Raw genomic sequence first — 24,494 nt, 5'->3', positions numbered from 1 at the left:
CCACTTCGGAAGCTCCACGAGTCTAGATGAGAGACCCGCTGCGTGCACCTGAAGCTCTGGCAGGGAGATGACGGGGGGTGATGGAGAGCTAGTACCGGGATGGAAGTGCGGAGAGGACGACATGGGATCTGAACGCTGGGGAAGGTGGGGAAGGAAGGTGGCTGGCCGACTTTCGGGGAAACTCACCAGGCTTAAAAAGAGAAAGCGGGGTTTTCAGGGGTGTGCGGTGAGCTCACGTGGGGCAGGCTGCACTTGGAGCGACTTTAGGACCCCGAAGAGACCATGCCCGGCAGACAGGTGGACTGATGGGGATGCAGCTTAGAAGTGAGCTTGAGCTGAAGATGGACAGAGAGTTGTCGGTCGTGCCTGTAGGGCCACCAGAAGTCCGCTCATGGAAAGGCTCAGAGGAAGAGGGGGCAGGAGTCAGAAGGCAGGGCCAGGTGAGAGCCTTGGCTCAAACCAGCGTGGCAGGGCTGGGCACAGGAAGGAGACCCCTGTGCTCATCTCTGCTCTGTTTCTTTGATCTTCAGTCTGTGTTTTCAGAATTGTAGAAGATTTAATACTGAAAAGAACCCACAAATGACTGGCTGTGGCTGACAGGCCAAGATGGCCGGGAGATGCACCACCTTCCCCGAGGATGCCTGGGCCAAGGAGCTGGTGCTGGTTGCGTCCTTTGCCATCGGGGGGCTCGCTGTAATTCTACCCCCCCTCAGCCCCTTCACCAAATACTCCACTATCATCAACAAGGCCATGCCCAGAACTACCCAGTGCCCGTCTGTGATCATGGGAACACACCCCACCCCATGTGCCCAGCGGCCCCCTGGACCCCCAGGGGAGGCTGCAGTGGTGGAAGAAACTGTGAATACCTCAAGGGACAGGAGGAGGCCCCCTCCCCTGTGGCCAAGAAAATGTAAAAAGCGAAAAAATACCAAAAACCCAATAAGTTACTCATCGTGGACCAAAGGGCACAAAATTGCTAGGACTGTGTCCGAGGCTCCGTAAAGTGCAATTTTGCAGAATGGAGAAGTGACAGCAGAGCTTCTGGGTCATGAAGGGCTCCAGCCTTTATGTAGTTGGTACAGACAGCGCAGTCTTAAATGAGGCTGTCGGCCATGGCCATTGGGTAGAACGTGGAGCTTGTTCTTGGAGAAACAGAGGTAAGCCATACAGGCAGCTGGCTCTGGGAACGATCTGAACTATATGCGTTTGAGCCTTGAACAACGTGGGAGGTAGGGGCGCCAACCCTCCGTGCAACCCAAAATCTGCATACGACCTCTGACTCCCCCCAAACTTCACTACTAACAGCCTACTGTTGACCGGAAGCCTTAACAGTAACATAAACAGTCGATTAGCCCTTATTTTGTATCTTCTATGCATTATGCCCTGTATCCTTATAGTAAAGTAAGCTAGAGAAGAGGAAATGTTATTAAGGAGATCATAAGGAAAATACATTTACAGTACTGTACTGTACCGGTCGAAAAGAATCCACATAGAAGTGGACCCTCACAGTTCAAATTGTGTAGTTCACGGGTCAGCTGTATGCTGTACCTCCCACACGATGCCATCAAAAACGCCAGCACACATTCAGTGGGTCATGCTCTTTGATGGGAGAGAAGCAGCTCATGCCGATTTGCCTGTTGGCCTCTCCCAGCCAGACCCCTTCCGCCCCTTGGTATTTTAGCCATCTTTCTAGGGTGCAGGCGAAGCTTCCAGTATCCGAGTAAAACCAGTGGCTATCGTGAGCCTGGATGCACTGCCTCCCTCTCTGGGAGGGTTTCTAGCACAGCCCTCTCGCCTCACTCTGGTGGTTCACTCTCTAACATGGGCTTCAAATGCCACAGCCTGTGTCCTGTTAAGAAGCAGTAGCCTTGGCGACAGGCCAAGCTACCCAATGAAGATGAGGCAGTTCCAACCTCTGGGACCGGTTCCAGGAAACACTATTTCTAAAGACTCCAGCTGCTGGCAACTGCATTTTATCTCTAACCATTTTTTAAGACACCATTTACAGGGAAATGCTGGGATTTCCAAGTGAATTTCTATGGAGGTGAAATTCACCTGGCATAAGTAACTATTTCAAAGTGAACATTTAGTACATTCACAATGTTGCACAACACCACCTCCGTCTAGTTTCGGTGCATTTCCATCACTCCAGAATAAAACTCCATACTCATTAAGTGGCTCTCCCCACAGCCCCTGGCAACAGCCAAGCTGCTCTCTGTCTCTATGGATTTTTCTATTTGGACATTTCGTATAAATGGAATAATTCACGATGTGCCCCTCTGTGTCTGACCTATGTAATGTTTTGAGGTTATATCCAGGGTGCAGCATGTATCAGTACTTTGTTCCTTTCTGTGGCTGAGTAATATTCCACTGTATGGATATACCACAATTTTTTGCCCTTACTTTGTTTGATGGACAGGTGAGCTCTCCCTGCCTTTTGACTATTGTGCTTACTTCTGCTTTGAACAGGCATATGCCTATATTTGTCGGAGTACCTGTGTTGGACCATTTTACATTCCGACCGGCAATGTAGGAGGGTTCCAATTTTTCCACATCCTCACCAACATTTGTTACTTCCCATTTTGGGGGGATTATAATCATCCCAGTAGGCGTGAGGTGGGACCTCACTGTGGTTTTCATTTGCATTTGCCTACGGGCTACGATGCCGAGCATCTTTTCATGTGCTCGTTGGCATCATTTACTTTTGAAGAGTGGCCTTTAATGTCAAACTTTAAACATTTTGTAACAATCTCAAGTGCACAGAAAGGTTGCAAGTGTAGCACAGAGAATTTTTTTTTCTCTGAACCACCTGAGTGTGAGTTGCCAGCTGACTCCCTATTACTCCTCAATCCTATGTGTTTCTTGGGGCACCTGGGGGCTCAGTCGCTTAAGCATCTGACTCTTGATTTCGACTCAGATCAACGATCCCATGCTTCCTCAGTTCAAGTTCTGCTAACCTGGGACTTGAGCCTGTTTGGGATTCTCTCTCTCCCTCTCTGTCTGCCCGTCCCCCCGCTCATGCTCTCGGTCTCTCAAAATTTATAAAGAAACTTAAAAAAAATATTATGCATTTCCGAAAAACAAGGACATTCTCTCCCATAACCACAATATGACCGCCCCAGTCAGGAAGTTTGCACTGCTCTATCGCTCTCATCTATGCCTCAGACTTCATGCAAGGTTCAAACAAAAAATACCAATAATGTTCTTCACAGCAAAGTGAAACCAACCCTGCCAGCACTTTGGTCTTGGACTTCAGCCTCCAGAACCGTGAGAACATAAATTCCTGCTGTGTGAGCCACCTGCTCTGTGGTACTCTGTTGGTGGCCAAGGAAGACGACTATAGCTCCTCATTGGTCGTAAGAGGAAAGCCAACCACTTTCGCCCAGTACGATGCTGACGACCGACCACACTTTCAGACTCACGTGACTGTAACACAACACAGACCAATCTATTCCGAAAGCTAGGACAGAAGCCCCAGCTGGCCAGCGCAACAGTATCGGCACATGCACGAGGAGTCCTTCAGAAGTTCTCACTGCAGTTTATACGGCGTTCAGGGATGAGATCTACAGTGGAGGGGCAGGGTCCACCTTGGTGCAACAGACCCCTGCCCGCAGAAGCAGCATCTCTTCAATAGAGCTTCCGGGTCCCCACAGGGACATGCCACTTACAGAAGTCACCAAACACTTGGGAAAGCCCAAAGTATCGTGTCCACGTGAGGTGTTTGAAGCTCCTTCACGGCTGCTTCCGGTCCATAAGTAATGCTTATGCAATCCGAACGATGCTGCCTGACAATACAGTTGACATATGCTGTCTTATCTAGTTTCAGGAGTATAGTAGGTAGGCAGAAGAGTGGCTTCCCAAAGAGGCTCATGTCCCGATTCCCGGAACCTGTGTATACACTATGTAACATGACAAGGAGGAATTAAGATAGCAGATGGAATTAAGGTTGCTGATCAGTTGACTTAAAAAAAATTAGCACTTATTTATTTTTGAGAGACAGAGTGCAAATGGGGGAGACATGGAATCCGAAGCAGGCTCCAGGCTCCGAGCTGTCAACACAGAGCCCGATGCGGGGCTCGAACCCACAAACCAAGAGATCGTGACCTGAGCCGAAGTCAGAGACGTAACCAACTGAGCCACCCAGGTGCCTCTAATCAGTTGACTTTAAAATAGGGAGGTTATTGGGGCGCCTGGGTGGCGCAGTCAGTTAAGCGTCCGACTTCAGCCAGGTCACGATCTCGCGGTCCGTGAGTTCGAGCCCCGTGTCGGGCTCTGGGCTGACGGCTCAGAGCCTGGAGCCTGTTTCCGATTCTGTGTCTCCCTCTCTCTCTGCCCCTCCCCCGTTCATGCTCTGTCTCTCTCTGTCCCCCCCCCCCCAAAAAAATAAATAAACGTTGAAAAAAAATAATAAAAATAAAATAGGGAGGTTATCCTGGATTATGTGGATGGGCCCAATACAATCACAAGGGTCCTTATAAGAGAGAGAAGGAGGTGGGAGAGTCAGTGTCAAAGTCTGAGATTTTAAGATGCTAACTGCTGGCTCTACAGATGGAAGAGGGCCACGCCTCAAGGAATGTATGGAGCCTCTGGAGGCTGGAAAAGGCAAGAAAACAGGCTTTCCTTCAGAGCAGAAACAAATGCGATTCTGCCAACACCTTAATTTTAGCCCAGCGAGACCCTTTTCCGACTTCTGACTTCTAGAAGTGCAGTACGATGAATGGATTGTTTTAAGCCACTCATTTTGTGGTTGTTTGTTACAGCTGCAAGGCGGGGCAAGAGAGCTAGGTGGTTAACAAGGCTGGGTTCTTATGCAGCAGGGGAAGAGGATGTGTGACCCTTTCACCCACGCCCGATATGCAGCCGGCCCCTCCCTATCTCCTTCAGCCTCACTTCGGGCACTCTCCAGCTGTATTAGTCTGCCCCGGCTGCCATAAGAGAGTACCACAGACTAAGGGGCTTATGCAACAGAAACTTATTTTCTTACAGTTCAGGGGGTCACAAGTCCAAGGTCAACGTGCTGGCAGGTTGGTTTCTTCTGAGGTGTCTTTCCTTGGCTTACACACGGTCATCTTCTTGCTGTGTCCTCATATGGCCTCTGTCTTTGTGTGTCTGTGTCCTAATCTTGTTTTTTCTTTAAAGTTTATTAATTTATTTTGAGAGAGAGAGAGAGTGTGTGTGTGTGGGAGCAGGGGAGGGGCAGAGAGAGAGTATCCCAAGCAAGCTCTGTACTGTCAGCACAGAGCCTGAAGTGGGGCTCGAACTCACGAACTGTGAGAGCATGACCTGGGCTGAAATCAAGAGTCAGAGGCTTAAGTGACTGAGCCATCCAGGCGCCCCATGTCCTAATCTCTTCATATAAGGACACCAGTCACATTGGATTAGGGCCCATCCACATGACCCCATTAATTACCTCTTTTAAGGCCTTCTCCAAATAGGGTCACATTCTGTAACGTTCTGAATTTGGTGGGGGATGCAACTCAGTCCATAATACTCCGCCCTCCGGACCCCCAAAGTTGATGTCCTTCTTACATGAAAAGTAAATTCACCCCCATCCCAACAGCCCCAAAGCTTAATCTTCTTCTAAAATCTCATCTAGGGGCGCCTGGGTGCCTCAGTCGGTTGAGCGGCCGACTTTGGCTCAGGTCATGATCTCGCGGTCCGTGAGTTCGAGCCCCGCGTCGGGCTCTGTGCTGACAGCTCAGAGCCTGGAGCCTGTTTCGGATCCTGTGTCTCCCTCTCACTGACCCTCCCCTGTTCATGTTCTGTCTCTCTCTGTCTCAAAAATAAGTAAAACGTTAAAAAAAATTAAAAAAAAAATCTCATCTAAATCAAGTATGGAGGAGATGTGAGTTATGATTCATCCTGAGGCAAAAACTCCACTCCAGCTGTGAACCCGTGAAATCAGACAAGTTATCTGTTTCCAGAACACAACGGTGGCCTAGGAGAGACTTTTCCAGGCCGAAAGGGAGAAAGCAGAAAGAAGAAAGCGGTCATGGGTCCCAAGCGAGTCCTCTGAAAGACAGTGTGGTTCTTCAGACTATGTCAAATCCCATCTTCGTGACACTATTTCAACAGAAAAGCTATTTTCACAAGGTGGGAAGTGTCTGACTGTCAGAGAAAAATGACACATTTGAATTGTCCATGTGACTTTTAATTGAGGAAAGGACAAACGCTGTCCTATTTCAGCTCTGAGCATTATTCAAGAATAATGAATTTTCCTATAAACATTCTTCAGCAAGCCACTAACTGGCACATTCCTGGAGAATTCGTCTTTTTAAGAAATGACATGATTTTGTTCCAAAGCATCAGGATTTAACTTTACATCGTGTGTGTGTGTGTGTTTGCAAATTTATTTCCCACCTCATTGGCTTCCTGTAAGATTTTTCGTGGGAAGACCGATCAAATAAGGTTTCTCTGTCGTCCTTGTCTCCATCACGATTCCCTCTCACCTCTAGAAACCTGTTTTTGTCTTGGTCAAGACTGCTGTTGGCAAACAGGCTCCTGACCCTCAGAGGAAGACTGTTAGTAAATTGCAGCTCTTGGAAAATCTGTAACACATTGCTGACCTTCTCACCCTGGGGAAGAGCTGACTCGGAAGGGAGCCCCCCAGCAGGACCCAGAAAAGAACGACCAGAAGGCAGGTGAGGCCCCCGCATGACAAAGGTATTCAGGGATCTTGGTGAAAGTATCTTTCGCAGGATGATCCTGTGACCTACACACAGCTCCAGGCATGCGGCCCCTTCCCTGGTCTCTCTCCTCTTGCTTAGGACTATACTTCCCTTTCCCACCTTCCAAACCTTCTTTTGCCACCCTCTCAACCTCTTAATTTTTTTTTTTTCAACGTTTATTTATTTTTGGGACAGAGAGAGACAGAGCATGAACGGGGGAGGGGCAGAGAGAGAGGGAGACACAGAATCGGAAACAGGCTCCAGGCTCTGAGCCATCAGCCCAGAGCCCGACGCGGGGCTCGAACTCACGGACTGCGAGATCGTGACCTGGCTGAAGTTGGACGCTTAACCGACTGCGCCACCCAGGCGCCCCCCAACCTCTTTTAAACAAAAATACTTCGTTTTTCAGAGCAGTTTTAGTTTCACAGCAAAACTGAGCAGAAAGTACAGAGATCTCCTGTGTCCCCCCCACCCCGACACCTGCACAGTGTCCCCACCACCAGCACCGCTGACCAGCCTCGTGCATCGGTTACAACTGATGAACCTGCACTGACACGTGATTAGCACCCAGAGGCCACAGTTCACACAGTCGTTGTTCATTCTTGGCGTTATACCTTCTATGGGTTTGCACAAATGTATAATGACACATGGCCATCATTAGACTGTCACACAGAAGTCTCACTGCCCTAAAATTCCTCTGAGGATGAGGTGTAATTATACCTGCCTTCATGGCAGTTTTGAAGATTAAATGAGATAATGTGAGTGAGGGGTCTAGAAAACTGCCTGGCACAGTGGGGGGGGGGGAGCCTCGATAAGTGGCAGTTATCAGTACGATGGAGGCACACGGGAGCAGGCTGGGCCAGGGGGCTTGTGATGTGGACCATCGGCTCTCCCCAGGGCTCTGTCAGGAAGTGCAAGCCTTCTGTGTGTGTTAACCTGTCAGGGAGGAAAGCCAGGCCGCCTGGAGTAGGGTGAAGCCTGAAAGAAAACCCGAATCAAGTGACCTCAAACACAGGGATCGTACCACACTTACAGATGTTGACCTACACCTCCCAATCCATGGAGGGACCGGTGTGGTAGGTTAAACAACAGACACGCCCAAGAGTCTTAGACTTTTGTTTCCAAAGCCTGAGCCTCAGAGGTGGGAAAGAATTTGGGAGATAGGACGCCAATGCCTTCACCAGAGCAGGGCGAACAGTGGAGTTGCCCCAGGACTAGAGGGTAACCCTCACCAATAGCCAGCGTGGCTGGGGCTGGGGGTGGGAGTCTTAGGTGGGGCATGGGGGGGGGGGTGGCAAGACCCAAAAACAAACTGGCCGCCTACTGCTCTGAAGCAGAGAGGGTCCCAGAGGAGAGTGTTGTGCCCCCAGGCAGGACCCGAGGCCACCAAGAGGCACTCGCCTCACGGGCCGATGCCCAGTTGGTGGGTGTCTCATTGGTCACCTGGTGGACAGATGCCTCGAGGACCAAGGGGGCACCTCTCCCACACCCTGGCCTTTCCTAAGTCCTGGGGAGACCCTGAGGCAATCCCAGGGAGGCTGGGGACACCTGGTAAAAACTGAGACTAAAGTTCCTTGCCAGCCAAAAGGATGCATGCTTCAGTCAAAGTCGAGTTATTGGAAAATCAGAAGAATCACCTTTCTCCCCCGCACCAGAGTTTGTGGATTGAGATTCACACCAGCCCGATTCACTCTGACTCACGGCGCTGGACGGTGGCCCGTGTTAATGACGGCTCCCCTGCTGCAGGCCCAGCTTCCTGTCCCGTGTGCTTCATTCAGCGGCTTCCCTCCACTTTTGTGATCCGAGTCCTCAGCCTCCTTTGATTCTGGGGCTTCATGCCAGTCCCTGGTCAAGGGCGCCTGCTCTCACCATCTCATCTGGCCTCCTCTGTAGCTCACTAGTCATTTATTACCAGCTGCCTCTTTGAAGGCTTGTTTCCTTGGAGTCTTTGTGACTGAACCCGCGGCAGCCAGAGTGCCCTCATGTTAATTATGCCAGTGCCCCCCACCCCCACCCCGCACAGAACTGAGCAGGACCAGAAACAGCCATGAAATCCCTCTCTGAGCAGAAATGGCATCTGCTCTACTTGGAAGTGATGAAGTTTAACACCTGCTTGGTACTTTTCACACAGGAGTTCATTAGTAAAATAGGTGAGGCTGATGTTCATATAAGGCAAGAAAAAGCAGAGGCTCAGATCAAGCTGTTTTGATTTTATTTCTGAAACCATATTTAATGTAATGGTGCGTGAACTCTTCTGAAACGTCAAATATGAGAGGCTTTAAAGAATTGGTACCACACTTCCTCCCTATAATATTCAAAATCAAATACAGTAAAACCTTGGATTGCAAGTAAGTTGTTCTGCGAGCGTTCCACAAGACGAGCAAACATTTCTAATAAATTGTAACTTGATAAATGAGCGACGTCTTGTGACACGCGTAGTACGCGACGCCGAATGTCACGTGATCACAACTGAGGCAGTGGTTGTTCTCTGTCTCTCTCTCTCTCTCTCTCACTATGGGATTGTGGGTAATCACCTCCCATGCTCGGATGCTCGGTCTCAGGCTGTGGTGTTTGGCAGAAATCAGTGATTTTTCAGAACGTTGGAAGGTGCCCACGACTGGCACTAATGTATTTGTTGTCACCTCAAAGCACCTGTGGACAGCCCTTTGCTTTTCCAGACAAGAGTGAGCTTACGGATGAATGCTTGCTTCATTCTAGGTCGGGCTGCCTGCAGATATAGACCCTTTCCTCTGCCACACTATTGCCGGTGACACGAAATACAGTGTATGACAAGAGTTTATTAATACTGCACTGTAGTCAACATCCATGTGAGCATATATAATGGCCCCCATGCAGTAAAGGGTTGAAAAGAAAGGAGGTGAGAAGACGATTACAGGAGAAGTTAGGAAGGAAATCATTGACAAGTACGAATGGGGTATGCAAGTGGCCAGCATTGCAAGACTTTATAAGAAGCCAGGATTGACCATTTGCACAACATTAAAGAAGAAAGAAGAAAGAAGGGGGCTAGGCGCAGCCAAAGGAGTCACGAGAATATCAAAGCAACGGCCACGTGTTCTGGAAGATGTAGAAAAGTTGCTTCTGGTTTATACAAATGAGAAGCAACTAGCAGGGGACACTGTGACCGAGAACTTTATCTGGGAGAAGGCGAAGGCCTTGTACACCGACCTTGTAAGTAAACTGCCAGGTACGTCAACGGAAAATAAAGGCTGCAAGGCAAGATGGTTTGATAACTAAGAGGAGAAGTGGCATCCACGCTGTTGTGAGGCATGGTGAGGCTGTGAGTTCAGATGCTAAGGCAGCTGAGGTGTTTACCACCGAGTTCCAGAAGCTCATGGTTTCCAAGCATTACCTGAAGGAGCAAGTTTTTAACTGCGACGAGATGGCGTTTTTGGGGGGGAGAAAGATGCCAAAGAGGACCTACATTACAGAAGAGAATGAAATGTCCAGTCACGAACCCATGAAAGACTGTCTCACCCTCTCGTGCTAACGCAAGCCAGGAGTTCAAAGTCAAGCCCCCGGTCGTGTATCATTCAGAGAATCCATGAGCCTTCAAGAAATGAAGGTGCATGGGGTGGATGGGTGGCTCAGTCAGTTTAGCATCTGACTTCGGCTCAGGTCATTATCTCACAGTTCATGAGTTCAAGCCCCACATCGGGCTCTGCTGACAGCTCAGAGCATGGAGCCTGCTTAGGATTCTGTCTCCCTCGCTCTCTGCCCCTCCCCTGCTTGTGCTCTCTCTCTCTCTCTCTCTCTCTCTCATGCTCTGTCTTCCCAAAATAAATAAACATTAAAAAAAAAAAAAGAAATGCAATGTGCAGAAGAGCCAGTTAAGCGTTATGTGGAGGGTCCAACAGCAAGGCTTGGGTCACTTGTATCTTGTTCGATTAGTGGATCAACGAGGTCTTGGGTCCTGCAGTGAAGAAATATCTTTTTGAAAAGAATCCGCCACTCAAAGCCTTGCTGGTCATGGATAATGCTCCTACTCATCCTCCAGGCTTTGAGGATGACTTACTGGAGGAGCTCGAGTTCATTAAGGTCAAGTTCCTTCCTCCCAACACCACTCCGATCCTCTAGGCCATGGACCAGCTGGTCATTTTGTACTTTAAAAAGCTTTACACCAGAGCATTATTTCAGCGATGCTTCGAGGTGACCGAAGGAACAAACCTTTCCCTCTGAGAGTTTTGGAAAAGTCATTTCCACATCGTGAACTGCCTCAAGGTCATCAATAGAGCATGGGATGGGGTCACCAAGAGAACCCTCAATTCTGCTTGGAGAAAACTGTGGCCTGATTGTGCTCTTGGGCATGACGTAGAGGGACTTGCACATGAACGGGAGCCACCAGTTGTCGATGAGATTGTGTCCTTGGGGAAGACCATGGGACTGGAGGTGAATGAGGATGACATTTGGGAGCTGGTGGAGACACATGGCCTGGAGCTGACCACCGACACACTGCCGGATCTGCATCGCAAGCAACCCCAAGAGGTTACGGAGGAGATCTTGTCTGCAGGGGAGGGGGAGGAAAAGGCAGAGGAATCCCTCACTTCGAACGAGATTAGGGAGAGGTATAAAATGTGGGAAACAGTGCAAATTTTATAGAAGAGCACCACCCAAATAAGGCCGTAGCAGTGCAAGCAATGAATTTGTTTAACGACAATGCAATGTCACATTTCCTCAAAATCCTCAAAAGGAGGCAAAAGCAAGTGTCATTGGATAGTTTCCTTATTAAAGTCGCACAGAAGAGAAAAAGATGCCATTGAGCCAATCCACAGCAATGATTCCATTAGCGACAGTGAAACCTGTCCTACACAATCACCCTCCTCCGTCTTGTCTCCCTCACACCAGCCACGGAGGTTTTCAAAGGTAAGTGGAATTAATTTCTTTTTCTATATATGTTGTATTTTCTTTATTATTTTAAATTATGTTACAGTATTGTCATCATTTTTATGTGAATATATTTGGACTGTGGAATGAATCATCTGAGTTTCCATTTCTTACGGGGAAATTCGCCTTGATGTACAAGTGCTTTGGATTACAAGCATGTTTCTGGAACGAATTATACTTGCAAACCAAGGTTTATTGTAATTCCGATCCAAACCTAGAGTTGGCTGCCTGAGTTTACTCTTTGGTGCCTGTAATGTTTCCACAGTCATCGTTTGCTTTCATTATTTTATTTATTCACCACCCCAACTCTTCCTGATAAAAGCTGCTTTACACGTTTTCAGGGTCTCATTCAGATGCTACTACCCTCTCAAACAAAAGTGTCTTGACCTGGCTTGCCACCTTGGTCCCTGGAGCTGAGCCCCACCCTCCATCACTGTGATGCTTCTAGACGTTTTATCGTCCTCACATCTTAGACTTTGTACTCTGGTATTCAAACAACGGTGCTTGTATATTTTCTTCCTTTCTAGACTACCAGCTCTTTTGAGAATAGGGAATTTTTAGGCTCATTTTTATAACCTCAGGGAAGACGGGAGTTTTCCACTTAGTACATATTTAATGAATTGAATTGAATGAAAAAACAAAAAACAAACAAACAACTCAGCATCACTCTTTCTCTGAATCAATACCTCGGGAACAGAAATGATGATGGCCTATCCAGAGTCAAATGTCCTCACCTGCAAGGACTCCAGGTCTCAGTAATCCTTTTTTTATTATAATGTTTTTTAATGTTTATTTTTGAGAGAGAGAGAGGAAGACACAGGGTCCAAAGCAGGTTCCAGGCTCTGAACTGTCAGCACAGAGCCTGACGTAGGGCTTGAACCCACGAACCACGAGATCATGACCCGAGCCGAGGTCTGATGCTCAACCAACTGAGCCACCCAGGCGCCCCAAGGTCTCAGTAATTCTTTTGAAGGATGTTTATTTCCAAATGGAATCAACCTAGTTTTCTTCCTCCCTACTTATGTGCTCATTATAAAATATCCAAACTCTACAGGAAAATATAGTTAAAATCATCTGTAAGTTATTTCAGTAAGACAATAAATATTTTTGTTTATATTTTCTTTAATTTCATTCCATGAAAAAAACCCAAAGTAGTTCTAATATTAATGACTCTTTTAAAAAAGTCAGTATTCAGTGGAGCAATTTCCAAATTGCTTTGTATTATGGAATATTTCAGACATATAACGCAATTGAGAGAATAATACATGAGACACCCTGGTCTCTCTACCACCCAGCTTATCAAATAAAACAAAAATATGGGGCTGAGGTGCCCTGGTACCTCTCCCCAGCAATCTCTCTTCTGAAGTCAGTTTATTATTCCTACACATCTTCAGACTTTTTAAAACATATGTACGTATCTCTAAGCAACACGGAGAATTATTTCCTATTTAAAAGTATTCGTAGGGGCGCCTGGGTGGCTCAGTCAGTTGAGCGTCCAACTCTTGATTTCAGCCTAGGTCATGATCTACTGGTTCGTGTGTTTGAGCCCTGAGTTGGGCTCTGTGCTGACAGTGTGGAGCCTGCTTGGGATTCTTTCTCCCTCTCTTTCTTCTCCTCTCCCGCTCGTGGGCTCTCTTTCTCAAAATAAACATCCAATAAAAAAAAAAAAAAGTATCTGTAGATGGGATACTATGTTTATCCTCCTGAACTGTTTTCCGGAGCAGTTCACTGACACACTGTTCCACTGTTATTTATCCCCCCCCCCCCATTTATCTTTTGTCCTGTTGATGCAGAACTGGTTATTTCCCGTAGTTTGTTATCTTGTACGATAACGTGATGAATGGATCTTTCGAGCAAGAATTTCTGTGGGGGGGCACACTAGGAATAGAAGTGACTGGTATCACCTTACATGCACTCTTCACTTTTACTCTCCCCTTGCCAATTAAACAGGACGAGAGTCAGATGTTTGAGGCCCCCATTCATTTGGCATTAGCTTCACATAAATCAAGCACAAGCTCGTAGAAGACGTCGCCACTCTTTATTCAAGAAATTTAAATTTTAAAATTTCGAGAAGATCCTCAAATCACCGGCACCTGCAAGCTGTCAGACACACCCTTCAGAAGACGGTAAGCACTGGACTGTGCTGTTGGGGACAGCAGCCCGTGGTCAGTGGCGACCAGCAGATGGGTGCCGTGGCTGTGTCATCACAGAAGCCCCGTCGAGGCGGGGCAGCCCAGGGCAGGTGTTGGGTTCATCCTGGGAACTCTGGTGCGAGCACAGGGTTTGGAAGGTGCCGGTCGGCGTGGCCCGAGATGCCAGTTCAAGGCCCCGGTGGGTCTGTCTGTCATAAACAAGGGCCACCCCCCGAGCGGTGTGGGCGCAGCTCGGCACTTCTCAGGGAGCGTGGCCCTCAGACGTGAGGGACACATCCTACAGGGGAGGAGCTCTGAACCGCTGTCATGGCCAGTCATCTGGCGCTCTGTGGACGGGAGCCTCTGTCAACCGACATCCTGGAAGAGGCAGTCCTGATGCTCACACCCCCGGACTCTCAAGTGACTTCTGACCTGACCCTGTTTACACGTCCAGCATCACTCCTTGCTTCTACTTCTTCTAAAAGTGGTGATACAGGAATTAATCCTCAGCTAACCAAACGATGGCACAGACTGACAGGAAAACTTCATTCTGGGACGATATCACATCAGAGTTTAAAATAACCCTGAGACGACCCGGAGGACCACAAGCAGAGGGCAGCAGCCGTGTGTGAGGCGTGTGGTTTCCCAGCTGGACGACGCCCGGCACAGGGCAGGGCTTCGTTTACGGACTTTTCATCTTTGTGCCAAGACTGAGCGAACTGAATCTGCCAGAGCTGAATTGGAGAATCCTCCTTCAAGTCCAGCTGGAGCAGCCAGAATATTCCAATGCTCCTTGTGAGATGAACTCTAGAATGTTCCGAGGCTCCTTGGGAGATGAACTCCTGGGGAAAAGATTTTTTTTTTTTTCTTTCCAGATAGGAAGTGTGGATGAGAAGCCAGGACACTGGCTTCTAATCCTATTTCTGTAATTGATTTACTTGTCTGACTTTGAGCAAGTTTCTATCTCTGCATTTGGGGGGGTTTCCCTTTGTAACAATGTGATCCTCTTGTCCCAAAAAGATTGGAGCCAAGCATGATGCCTCAGGTGGGAACAAAACCAGTAAGACAACTTAACAAATTCATCAAATATTAGACACTGTGGGGCGCCTGGATGGCTCAGTCGGTTGAGCACCTGACTTTGGCTCAGGTCATGATCTCATGGTTTGTGAATTTGAGCCCCGCGTCAGGCTTACTGCTGTCAGCACAAAGCCTGCTTTGGATCCTGTGTCCCCGCGCCCCATCTCTGCCCCTCGCCTGCTCATGTGTGCGCACGCTCTCTGTCTCTCTCAAAAATAAATACTAAAAATATTTCTTTAATGTTTGTTTATTTTTGAGGCAGAAAGAGACAGAGCATGAGCAGGGGAGGGGCAGAGAAGGACAGAGACACAGAATCTGAAGCAGGCTCCAGGCTCCGAGCTGTCAGCAAAGAGCCTGATGTGGGGCTCAGACTCACAGGCCGTGAGATCACGACCTGAGCCAAAGTCAGATGCTTAACCGACTGAACCGCCCAGGTGCTCCTCAAAAATAAACATTTAAAAAAATATATTGGACATTGTCACCTGACTTTCTGAGCTAAAATCTTAATTTTTTTTTTTAACGTTTATTTATTTTTGAGACAGAGAGAGACAGAGCATGAACGGGGGAGGGGCAGAGAGAGGGAGACACAGAATCCGAAACAGGCTCCAGGCTCTGAGCCATCAGCCCAGAGCCCGACGCGGGGCTTGAACTCACGAACCGCGAGATCATGACCTGAGCCGAAGTCGGACGCTTAACCAGCTGAGCCACCCAGGCGCCCCAACTGAGCTAAAATCTTAATGGCTTGATCGTGAAGAAAAAAACGAGCAAACAAAGGAAACCATTCTAGTTTAGAAGAACTTATGACCAATGAACACTTAGACAGTTGTCTCTAAAAGACAAAGGAAGGCTGCCATCAAAGGCTGTCACCCACGAACATTGCTGATCACTGGTTACAAACGTTAAAAGGATTTCTCCAAGGTGTATATTCACACTTTGCAGACAGACCGATTTGTGTTGCTCAAGTGAGCTATGCATGGAGGGGAATTTTTTAGCAGTAGTGAAAAAAACAAAACAAAACAGGACATACGAAATAAGCCTGCAAGTGACCTGGATTTTTTTTCCAGGAAAAAAGATGCAGAGTCCAACGTTAGTTTTTCTTTAATGTGTTGGCGGCTTGCTGGTGACCTCTGCAGAGTCATTGTCCATGGTGAACTGTCCCTAAGTGGTACAGGTGGTGGTGGTGAGTGGCAGGGTGGAGGCTGGAGGTGAGCAGAGAGAAGTTCCGCTTTTTCCAGGGCCCCAGGAAGCCCCAGACCACTGATCGGTGGAGCCGATCCGACCCATGCCAGCCACGCCCCACCCCTACATGAAACACCTGAAATGATGTGGACCGTGGTGGGAAATCCCTGAACAACATGTGAGCAAGAGAGTCTACAGGGGCAGTGGGGGGGGGGGGGGGGGGGGAGGGGTAGGCGGGGACTGGCTCTGGCTATTTCTCCTTTGAACCAGAAGTCAGCCAGTTGTTGGGATGAGGCACTTTGAGATGGGGAAAGTCTAATCAAGATAACAAGGCTATAACCAGCAGGAAAAATGGACCCGTGGTCCAGCTCACCTCAGTCTCTGTAAGACTGCAAAGACAAGTATCCAAATCTGAGACGCGGATAAAATGAAGCTCTGGTCCAAATGCAGGAGGGAGACTTCCTACCAGTCCCACCAATCACTAAGTGGTCGCCACTTTGCCAGGGAGGCTGGGGGACAAACAGCCAGTCTCAGAACGGCCCTCTATACCTACACAGGGAGGACCCATCCTCTGGAAATTCTCCACCCAGTGCCTCGTGGCAGGAGCAAGGCTGCTTGGTGATTCTTCCTGCTCTGAACCCAGCAGCTGATAAAGGAAGGCAATGTGGACAAAGGCAGAGAAGAAATACATTTACGGTATATTTAGAAAATTTACCGTAACATTTGTTAACAAACCACAGAGTACTGAAAAGAGAAAGGATTCCACAGACCAGGGCTCCAAAGGTTTTAAAGCATAAAAGTCCCTTTTTTTTTTTTTTTAAGTTATTTAATTTGAGAAAGAGAGAGAGAGAGAGAAAGTATGAGCAGGGGAGGGGCGGGGAGAGAGGAGAGAGCGAGAATTCCAAGCAGGCTCCACACTGTGAGCTTGGAGCCCTCCGGGTGTGGGGCCTGAACTCACAACTGTGATATCATGAACTGAGCTGAAGACAGACACTTACTTAACTGACTGAGCCACCCAGGCACCCCTAAAGGTTCCTTCTAAAATAAAAAAAAAATGCAGTGTCCCTATGGCAGTACTTTTAATATCTATTGACTCAGAAGACATACAGTGATATAAAGAATTCAGTAATACACTAACATTCATTTTATCTTACTGATCTCAAGGACATCTATGCACACTTGCAAATCAGCAGTAGACAAGCACGTGACATTCTGTATTGAGTCTACACAGGGTTCCTGGGCGGGACCTGCCTTCAAGGACCTCGTGTAGTAGTTCTGGGTACCACGTGGAGGAAGCTGAAGGCTGGGAGAGGGAAGGTAATGTAACCCCACTTGAACCAGCCAGCTAGTGGTTGAGAATCTCCTCCCACTGCCAGGGATCCTCTCTCTGGGGGATCCTGGGGTCTTTCCTTGCACGGAGTAGGTAAGCCCGGACTAGGGTGGGGAGAAACCAGCTCTCTGTGCAGTGACAGAATATTCTGATGGACAGGTCTGTGCTTTCTCTCCGCGCTCCCTTGTACCTAACCCTTCCTCAGCCAGCCAGACATCCATGTTGCCTCAGGGGGAACTCGTATTATTAAAGTAGGGCTAGAAAGACAAAGAAGTATTATGCTTTTTTCCTTCAAAGTAGGTTCTGAAAGCCCTTGCTTCAGGAACAAGTTTTGGATGCCAACGCTTTTGATTTATAAGAGAGGAAGCCTTGCAGAAAGGGAGGGCTCCAAAGATACCTAGAGAAAAACACCCCAGAAAGGCCAGGATTGACCTGTCCCTAGGACACCTGTGTTGCGAGAGGCATGGCGAGCGGTACAGAATAACCCAGGAGACTGGAGGACCCATGCGTAAGGAGAGCAGTGAGCACTGAGAAGCAGGCCTGCACCTGCTTTGTCTTTATCACACTGGGAGCCCATGCTTGCTAGAACCTTGTGGCCACTCAGGGGCACATCATGCATGCTAAGGCCATATTCTCTGAGGGCCTCCCGCCAGCAGACCTGCATATGGCCGTGGGTCCTCCGCAGGATGCCTGCCTGTGCCCCGAGGCAGACTACCCCGTAGGACCTCCTCATGTCGAAGACCCAGGGAATCTCGTGCACTCCCTCCAGAGGGTGGATGCCCCAGCATCTTGTTCCTGTACTTGGGAGGGGCACATCTGACCATCCAGAGGATGGTACCCTATTTCCCGATAAGGGCATTTGGGGCCATTTTTGCCCCCTAAGAGGCAATAGAATGCAATAGAAAAAGCGTGGAAGCCGCGAGTTTGCATCCTGGCCCTGCCGTGTTCCACAGCCAAATTATACTCAAGACTCAGTTTCTCATTCAAGAATGGGGAGAAAACTTCACGCCTCCTGCTGTTTCTGAAAAGATCAAGTGGACAGGTGACGTGAAGGCTTTCAGGGAACTAGAAAATGCGAATCAACTGTTAGCCGCTGCTCCTTTGAAAACCTAAGCACTGCCTGTAAAATACTTCGACCACATATTAAGCAGACATATCTGGAGTAGCGCTTTCAGGTAAGGTTTATTGTGCCTAATATTTTTTTAAAAACGTGGAACACTGTCTTAAAATTCTTCTGACCACTTATTTCAGTCAAAGACCGAGAGATAGGGATGTGTTATATGAAAGAACTCTTGAGATAAAGAATTGTTTCTATGGAAGAATGAGAATGAATCAAATAAGTCTGAGATAGAAAGAGATGTTTGGAGAGAGGAGGACCTTAAACGCATAAGGATGCTGTGCTCAACCAGAGTCTCTCCTTAATTACCTGGCCATAAAGGAGCCTTAAAACTATGTGATAATGGAGAAAGGCAGGGTTTCCATCAGCCCACAGCTCAGTGTGCACCTGCGTCCAGGGGAGCTGGGTGAGCAGGGACAGGGAGCCGGCTTCGCTTCCAGTGGGCACTCGCCGTCAGCACGGACACGAGGCAGAGAGGCCACGGAGGCCACCCCTCCACTCGGCCAAGAAGGGCTCAAGATCCAGCTCCTGTCTGCCCACCTTGTCGGGGCCATCTTCTGATGCTTCCGGTCCCCCGACAACCCGTGAGGCAGGACACAGGCAAGAGCGGGCAAGTGCAGGACCTGAAGCCAAAAGACTGAACTTTGAATCCTGGGTCTGCTCCTTGCTGGCTACGTAACTCTTTGGGCACATTACTTAACCTCTTGCTCTCTCCAGTTGCAAAGTGGGAAGAGCCACGGTTGGTACTACTTTCCTTTTGCTGCTGCAACAAATTACAACAGACTTACAGTTTAAACAACACAAATTTGTTATTTGAGAGCAGCGGGTGTTTGAAAGTGCACAGTGGCAGGAGGGCTCCTGGAGGCTCCGGGGAGAGTCTGTATCCTTGCCTTTTCTGGCTTCTGGTGGCTGCCCGCACGCCTCGCTCACAGCTCTTCCTCCAACTTCAAAGCCAGCAGCCTAGCACGGTCCAATCCCTCTGACACTCCCGTCCTTTCATAAGGAAATTGAGCGGGCTGGGGGGAGCCCAACATGGGGCTCCATCCCCCGACCCTGAAATCAGGACCTAAGCCAAAACCAAGGAGAGTGAGATGCTTACCCGACTGAGCCACCCAGACGCCCCTGCATCTCAAGATTCTTAATCACATCTGCAAAGTCTCTTTTGCTCTGTAAGGTAACATATCCACAGGTTCCGGTGTGGCCATCTTCGGGGGCGGGGGGGTGTTATTTTTCCTACAACAATAGTTGTCAAGGAATAAATACTTAATATAAGACACTTAGAGCCTGGCTTTAGTAAGCACTCAAAATGTGTTAGTTGCTGTTATTATTATTTGCCTGGGCAAAACCTCTCAGCCTTGAAAGTCTTCCCCGTTCATTAGCTGTGACCCAACCCTTTCATCTGGCCAAGTCCCAAGACCTCCTTCTGGAAGCCTCTCCTGACCTAGACTGGGTTGGGGGTCCTGCTGGATTCAGGTTCTTAATTTTGTGTTGTGTTTTAATCATCCATTTCTTCCAGTAGCTTGTAAATTCTTTAAGACCCGAGACCTCTGTTTTACTCATGTCTGTGTTCCTGCCTGCTGGCACAGTAGCACCTACTCAAGGACGAAGGGCCCTTCCTGACTCCCTGGCAAGCGAGGGTGGATGCTGGCTCACGAGCTCCCAGGGGTGCTCAGAACCGTGGAGCTCCTGCATCCTGCCACAGGGGAGCCAAGGGGATTGGAGGGGGGGGGAGTCTGTATTTTGGGGTCATCGTGCTCTGCACAGAGACAGTTCTTTAGGGCAAGCGGCTGGTTTCCCCATCAGTGAAGCACTCTTGCGAAAAGCGGGGAAAGATCCACGCTCAGCCTGGAAAGGAAAGCTGGGCTCCTGCAGGTGTCTCGGTCTCATGGTGTTTGTGGAAAGTCACTGTCACACAGCCCCAAGGGGGGTGGGGGTGGGGCAGGCTGGCACAGGAGACGGTCTGGAAAGGCTCAGCTAGTTTGGGTTTTCTGATACATGGAAGGATGACCCGAGAAGTCATCTGCTTTGGTGGTTTATAAGACTTAAAACAGATTCCCTGGCCCTGGCTCAGAACTGCCGAGTAAGAATGTGCAGGGGTGAGGGGGTATTTCTGCAAACTACCCAAAGTCATTCTGCTATGCCGCCAGGTTGGGGAGCCACTGATGGATCTTCCCCGAATTTTCCAGACAAGCCTGTGCTACAAATACATGGTTCCAAAAACAAGTGCGTAAAACCGGAAGGCACGGCCAGGGCGGCCCATCGTTACGCAAACGTGCTCTTTACCCACCGGGCCACACAGCACGAATACCCAGCTGTGTCTTCTAACCTACCTGGATCTCCTTCCTCTGGTTAGCCCCCAGGTCTTCAAGAAGTGGGGGTCTTTGATGTGGCCTCTGAGGGGCGCCCTCTAAGGTGACGCCACTGCTCATGGGCTCCAACTCTCTACTGCCTGCACTCGGCACCTGGTGCATCTGGAGCCACTCGGCTCACCAGGCCAGTTGCCGGAGCGGTGGGCATCCACAAAACAGGGAGAGCCTCGTGCTGTGCGTTATTTTGCCACGCGTCTCTTCCTCCGCCTTGAGTTATACTACCAAACGCTCCTTTTTGTAAAATGCAGCTTCCTCACAGGCGGGGGGTGGGGGAGGAGACAAGGGGAGAAGACCCCTGCCCCGTCAAGGAAGGCAGCTGGGCGTGAATAATCTGTGGGTCAATCACACGTTCACCTGCTTCCACTTTCCTTGCCTCCACACGCACGACACAAGTTCAATTCACGGCCTTGATCTTGGTCTTAATCTTGGATCCATACTGAGTCCTTCCATAAGCAGCTTATTTAAAATCTACAATGGCCCTTCCCTGGAGTTCTTTCTTTATCTCCCTTCCTTGTTCTAGTTTTCTCCCCAGCACTCACGCACATCTTAAATGCTTACTTATTAACTTACGCATTGAAATTACCTTTGATTTTCAGGCTTATTATTACTGGCCTGATCCTTCCACCAGAATGGAAATTCTATGAGCGCAGGGATATTTTTTTGTCTTCCCCTCCGCTGCCCACTGATGGTTCCCCCCGCACGTCAAAAGTACAGCAAGAAAAAGTCAGTCGGACAGACAGAGTGAGGAACTGTGAGGAAAAAAGACAGAAAACCCCACCACGGGGCGCATTTCACAGCGGACAGAGGTCCAACGAGAAGGCAGAGCAGGAAGAACCAGGGGAAAGCCGAGAGAGGCCGGGGGCCCTGGATCAACGTGTCAGTTGCCATGGTTACTGTGAAGGAAGGCCTGGGCCCTGCCCTCCCGCCTCAGGCCGCCGGAGCTGGGGGGTAGGTAGAGGGTGACCAGGTTTGGCAGAAGCATAAAACAAAAACTCACCCTGGGAGAGGCACGCTCTCACCGAAGGCTCATAAACTGTAATCCCCGCCATCCACATGCGGCGGGAGGCGGTGCGGTGGGCATCGGATCAAATTCGCGAGCGTTAGGGGGACAAAGAGATCATAAACAAGAGACAGAGCTGTGCCTGGACACAGAAAGAATGAGTCATCCAGGGGAGCGTGGTGGTGGCGGCAGCTGGCTGTGGCCTCCCAGAGACTGGCAGCCGAGCAGCGTCAGGGGCCGCCGGCCAGGCGGTCCCTTCCGAGGGAGGCCAACACGTGTAAACCTGCGGCAGAAAGAGCCTGCATTTCACAGCATCGTTTTTGTGTCGGCCCAAACTTCGCATCTGTTCTCTGAAGCCTCCCTACTGTGTCTACCATGACTCAGAACCCCCACCCCCCACCCCGGGGCTGTCTCCCCTGGCCCCTGCATGGCTACCTGACCCCCCAACCCCACCCCAGCCCGGGCTGTCTCCCCTGGCCCCTGCATGGCTACCTGACCCCCCGAGCCCACCCCAGCTGTCTCCCCTGCCCCCCACATGGCTACCTGACCCCCCCACCCCCACCCTGGGCTGTCTCCCTTGCCCTCCCCCGCCCCTCACATGGCTACCTGGCTCCCAGCCCCTCTCTGCCATAAGCCGGCCTTCTGTTCCACGTGGGCAGGACCTCCTCACCTGCCACGTCTCACTCTCTCTCCCCACGTGCCCAGCCCGCTCCCCCCTTCCACTCACTAAACCAGGTCATGTTGTCACCCTGGGCCACCCAGGCGCAGGCCTCTCCCTGCCCCGCCCCCCCCCCCCCCCCCCCCCCACCTCTGGTCAGACAGCAGTGCCGACTGATGCGAGGGCCTGGGCATCCTGGGGCCAACTGCAGCCGAGTCTTAACGCCCCACATCTCCAGCCTTCTTCCTCTGACCCGCCCCACACAGGCCCCCCCCCCCCCCCCGAATCCCGCCTCTGCTGAACTGCCCGGGATCCCCACTGGTCCCAGAACAGACTCCCACAGCTCAGTTGACAGTCCTCCTAACTGGGCTCGGGACACCTTTTCCTCTTCTCTGCCTGCACGCCCCCAACTCTGAGCCTCTGCACATGCTGGTCCCTCTGCCTGGAAAGCCCTTGCTCACTTGTGTGGGTTGGAAAAAATTCTCGCTCAGCTTTCTGGGGCCTCGGCTGTCAGGACCTTCCTGCAAGCGCTGCTCTCCGGAGGAATGAATGTTCCTGTTATCACCGCTCGCACAGCACGGCTGTCACGGCATTAATCCAGGGGCAGACGGGTTGTTTTCACACCTCTATCCCTCCTAGATTATGAGTACTCTCAGGTCCTTATTCATCCTTAAATTGTCAGTGCCTGAAATACCTGCTCACACGTTCATTAAATGAACGTCTTAGAAACACATGGCTTCTGCACAATCTCGTAGGAACGTATCTACGGCTCTGAGTCACACACATGCACGGAAAGGGGCCTTCCGCCGTGTCCCCTGATGAAGATGGCTTACAGCAGTAACGCACAGGAAAACCAGGGACAGGCAGGCAACCCCGGGAAGCCAGGTCATGGCGTGGATCGGCGGACCTCCGCGATGACAAATCCCGTGACAAAGACAGTTTCTGCCTGGTAAAAAAGTGTGCCTGGGTCCAGGCCAACGACTTAGTTCCGCTGCTGCTGACTATGGCGAAGTTCTAGCGCGAGGAGAGGGTTTGGAGAGAAGCTGGGAGGAATCTGACCCGTCAGGGGGGACAGCGGACCTGGGGTGTGAGGGCTGCTACTCCTGATGCAGGACACACAGGGCTTGTGTCCAGTCCCTTTGCAGCAGTTCTGAGAATGCAGAGCCCCAGAAAGATTGCACTGCAGTGCGGACACGGCAAGCCCAGAGAGATCGGCAGGAAAGAGCCCCAAACTCCCCAATTCTGCAAGGTCAACCACCTGGGGGAGAACAGCACCGACACACCAAGCTCTGACTGGAAGGGGCAATGAGGTGAAGCCACTCAAGACAGGGACAGGGTACCAGGGTGGTGGACCCAGAGTGGGGTCTACCCGGGTACCCAGAGTGAGCAGAAGGCTCCAGTGACCGTATCTCTGCTAGGTAAAATTCAGCTGAAGAAGAGACTACGTGATGCTAAGGAAGGCCAATTTACGTATCTATACCTCACCTCATTCCAGAAAAAATTCGGCGGCTGACATCACTGTCACTGTCCCTCGGTTATTTTCCTTAAGGTTCAAAGCTTTCGGATTCTCCACTCAGGCTCTGTCATCGTCCGCTCTTGGCCACACTCCATACTCACCACTGCCCTTAAGTTCAGGAGCCTGGGTCTTTCCATACTCATGACACCTGCTTCCTCTTCTAGGTACCCTTAAACATACACTTGTACTCTCACATCATCCGTGTCTTTAACCAGGACGGAGCCCTCCCTCATCCATGTGGCCCCACAGGTGTCGGGGGTAAACAAACATCTCCAGACCCCTGGAGCCCCGCGGTTGTAAGTGAAGTTAACCGGGGTTCAGGGAAAACAGAATTTTCCCCAAATTAATGAACAGAAACTAAAACCAAATAGGGGTTCTCACGCTTGTTCGGCATAACACAGGATTGGGACTCCAGGCTCCACCGAGGAAAGGTCCCGCTGGCAATCTTGAAGGGGGTTCAGATCATACCACCCCCTAATGGGCCACTTTGGCATAAGGGCTGTTTTGAGCGGAAGGCAATTAAGAAACAGCAGACACAGAAGGCAT

At 50.0% G+C, this 24,494-nt stretch overlaps 1 protein-coding gene across 3 annotated transcripts in view; it reads right to left on the bottom strand.

Annotated features, from left to right (window-relative positions):
• The window catches only part of GNG4 (G protein subunit gamma 4), a 73,083-nt gene that overhangs the window by 43,609 nt on the left and 4,980 nt on the right, over positions 1–24,494 (bottom strand). Inside the window, exon 1 of one of the 3 annotated variants that reach the window (XM_043596254.1) lies at positions 8,370–8,569. The exons of 1 other annotated variant lie outside the window; for it this stretch is intronic. In XM_043596254.1, coding sequence (XP_043452189.1) covers positions 8,370–8,442 — 73 coding nt within the window. In that variant the 5' untranslated portion in view covers positions 8,443–8,569. Of the gene's footprint in view, positions 1–8,305; positions 8,570–24,494 lie in introns of those variants that run through there. One more of the 3 variants, XM_043596256.1, reaches the window with a different exon arrangement.

Source organism: Prionailurus bengalensis, chromosome D2 (genome assembly GCF_016509475.1).
Source record: "Prionailurus bengalensis isolate Pbe53 chromosome D2, Fcat_Pben_1.1_paternal_pri, whole genome shotgun sequence".
Lineage (NCBI taxonomy): Eukaryota > Metazoa > Chordata > Mammalia > Carnivora > Felidae > Prionailurus > Prionailurus bengalensis.
This window is presented reverse-complemented; position numbering and strand designations above follow the sequence as displayed.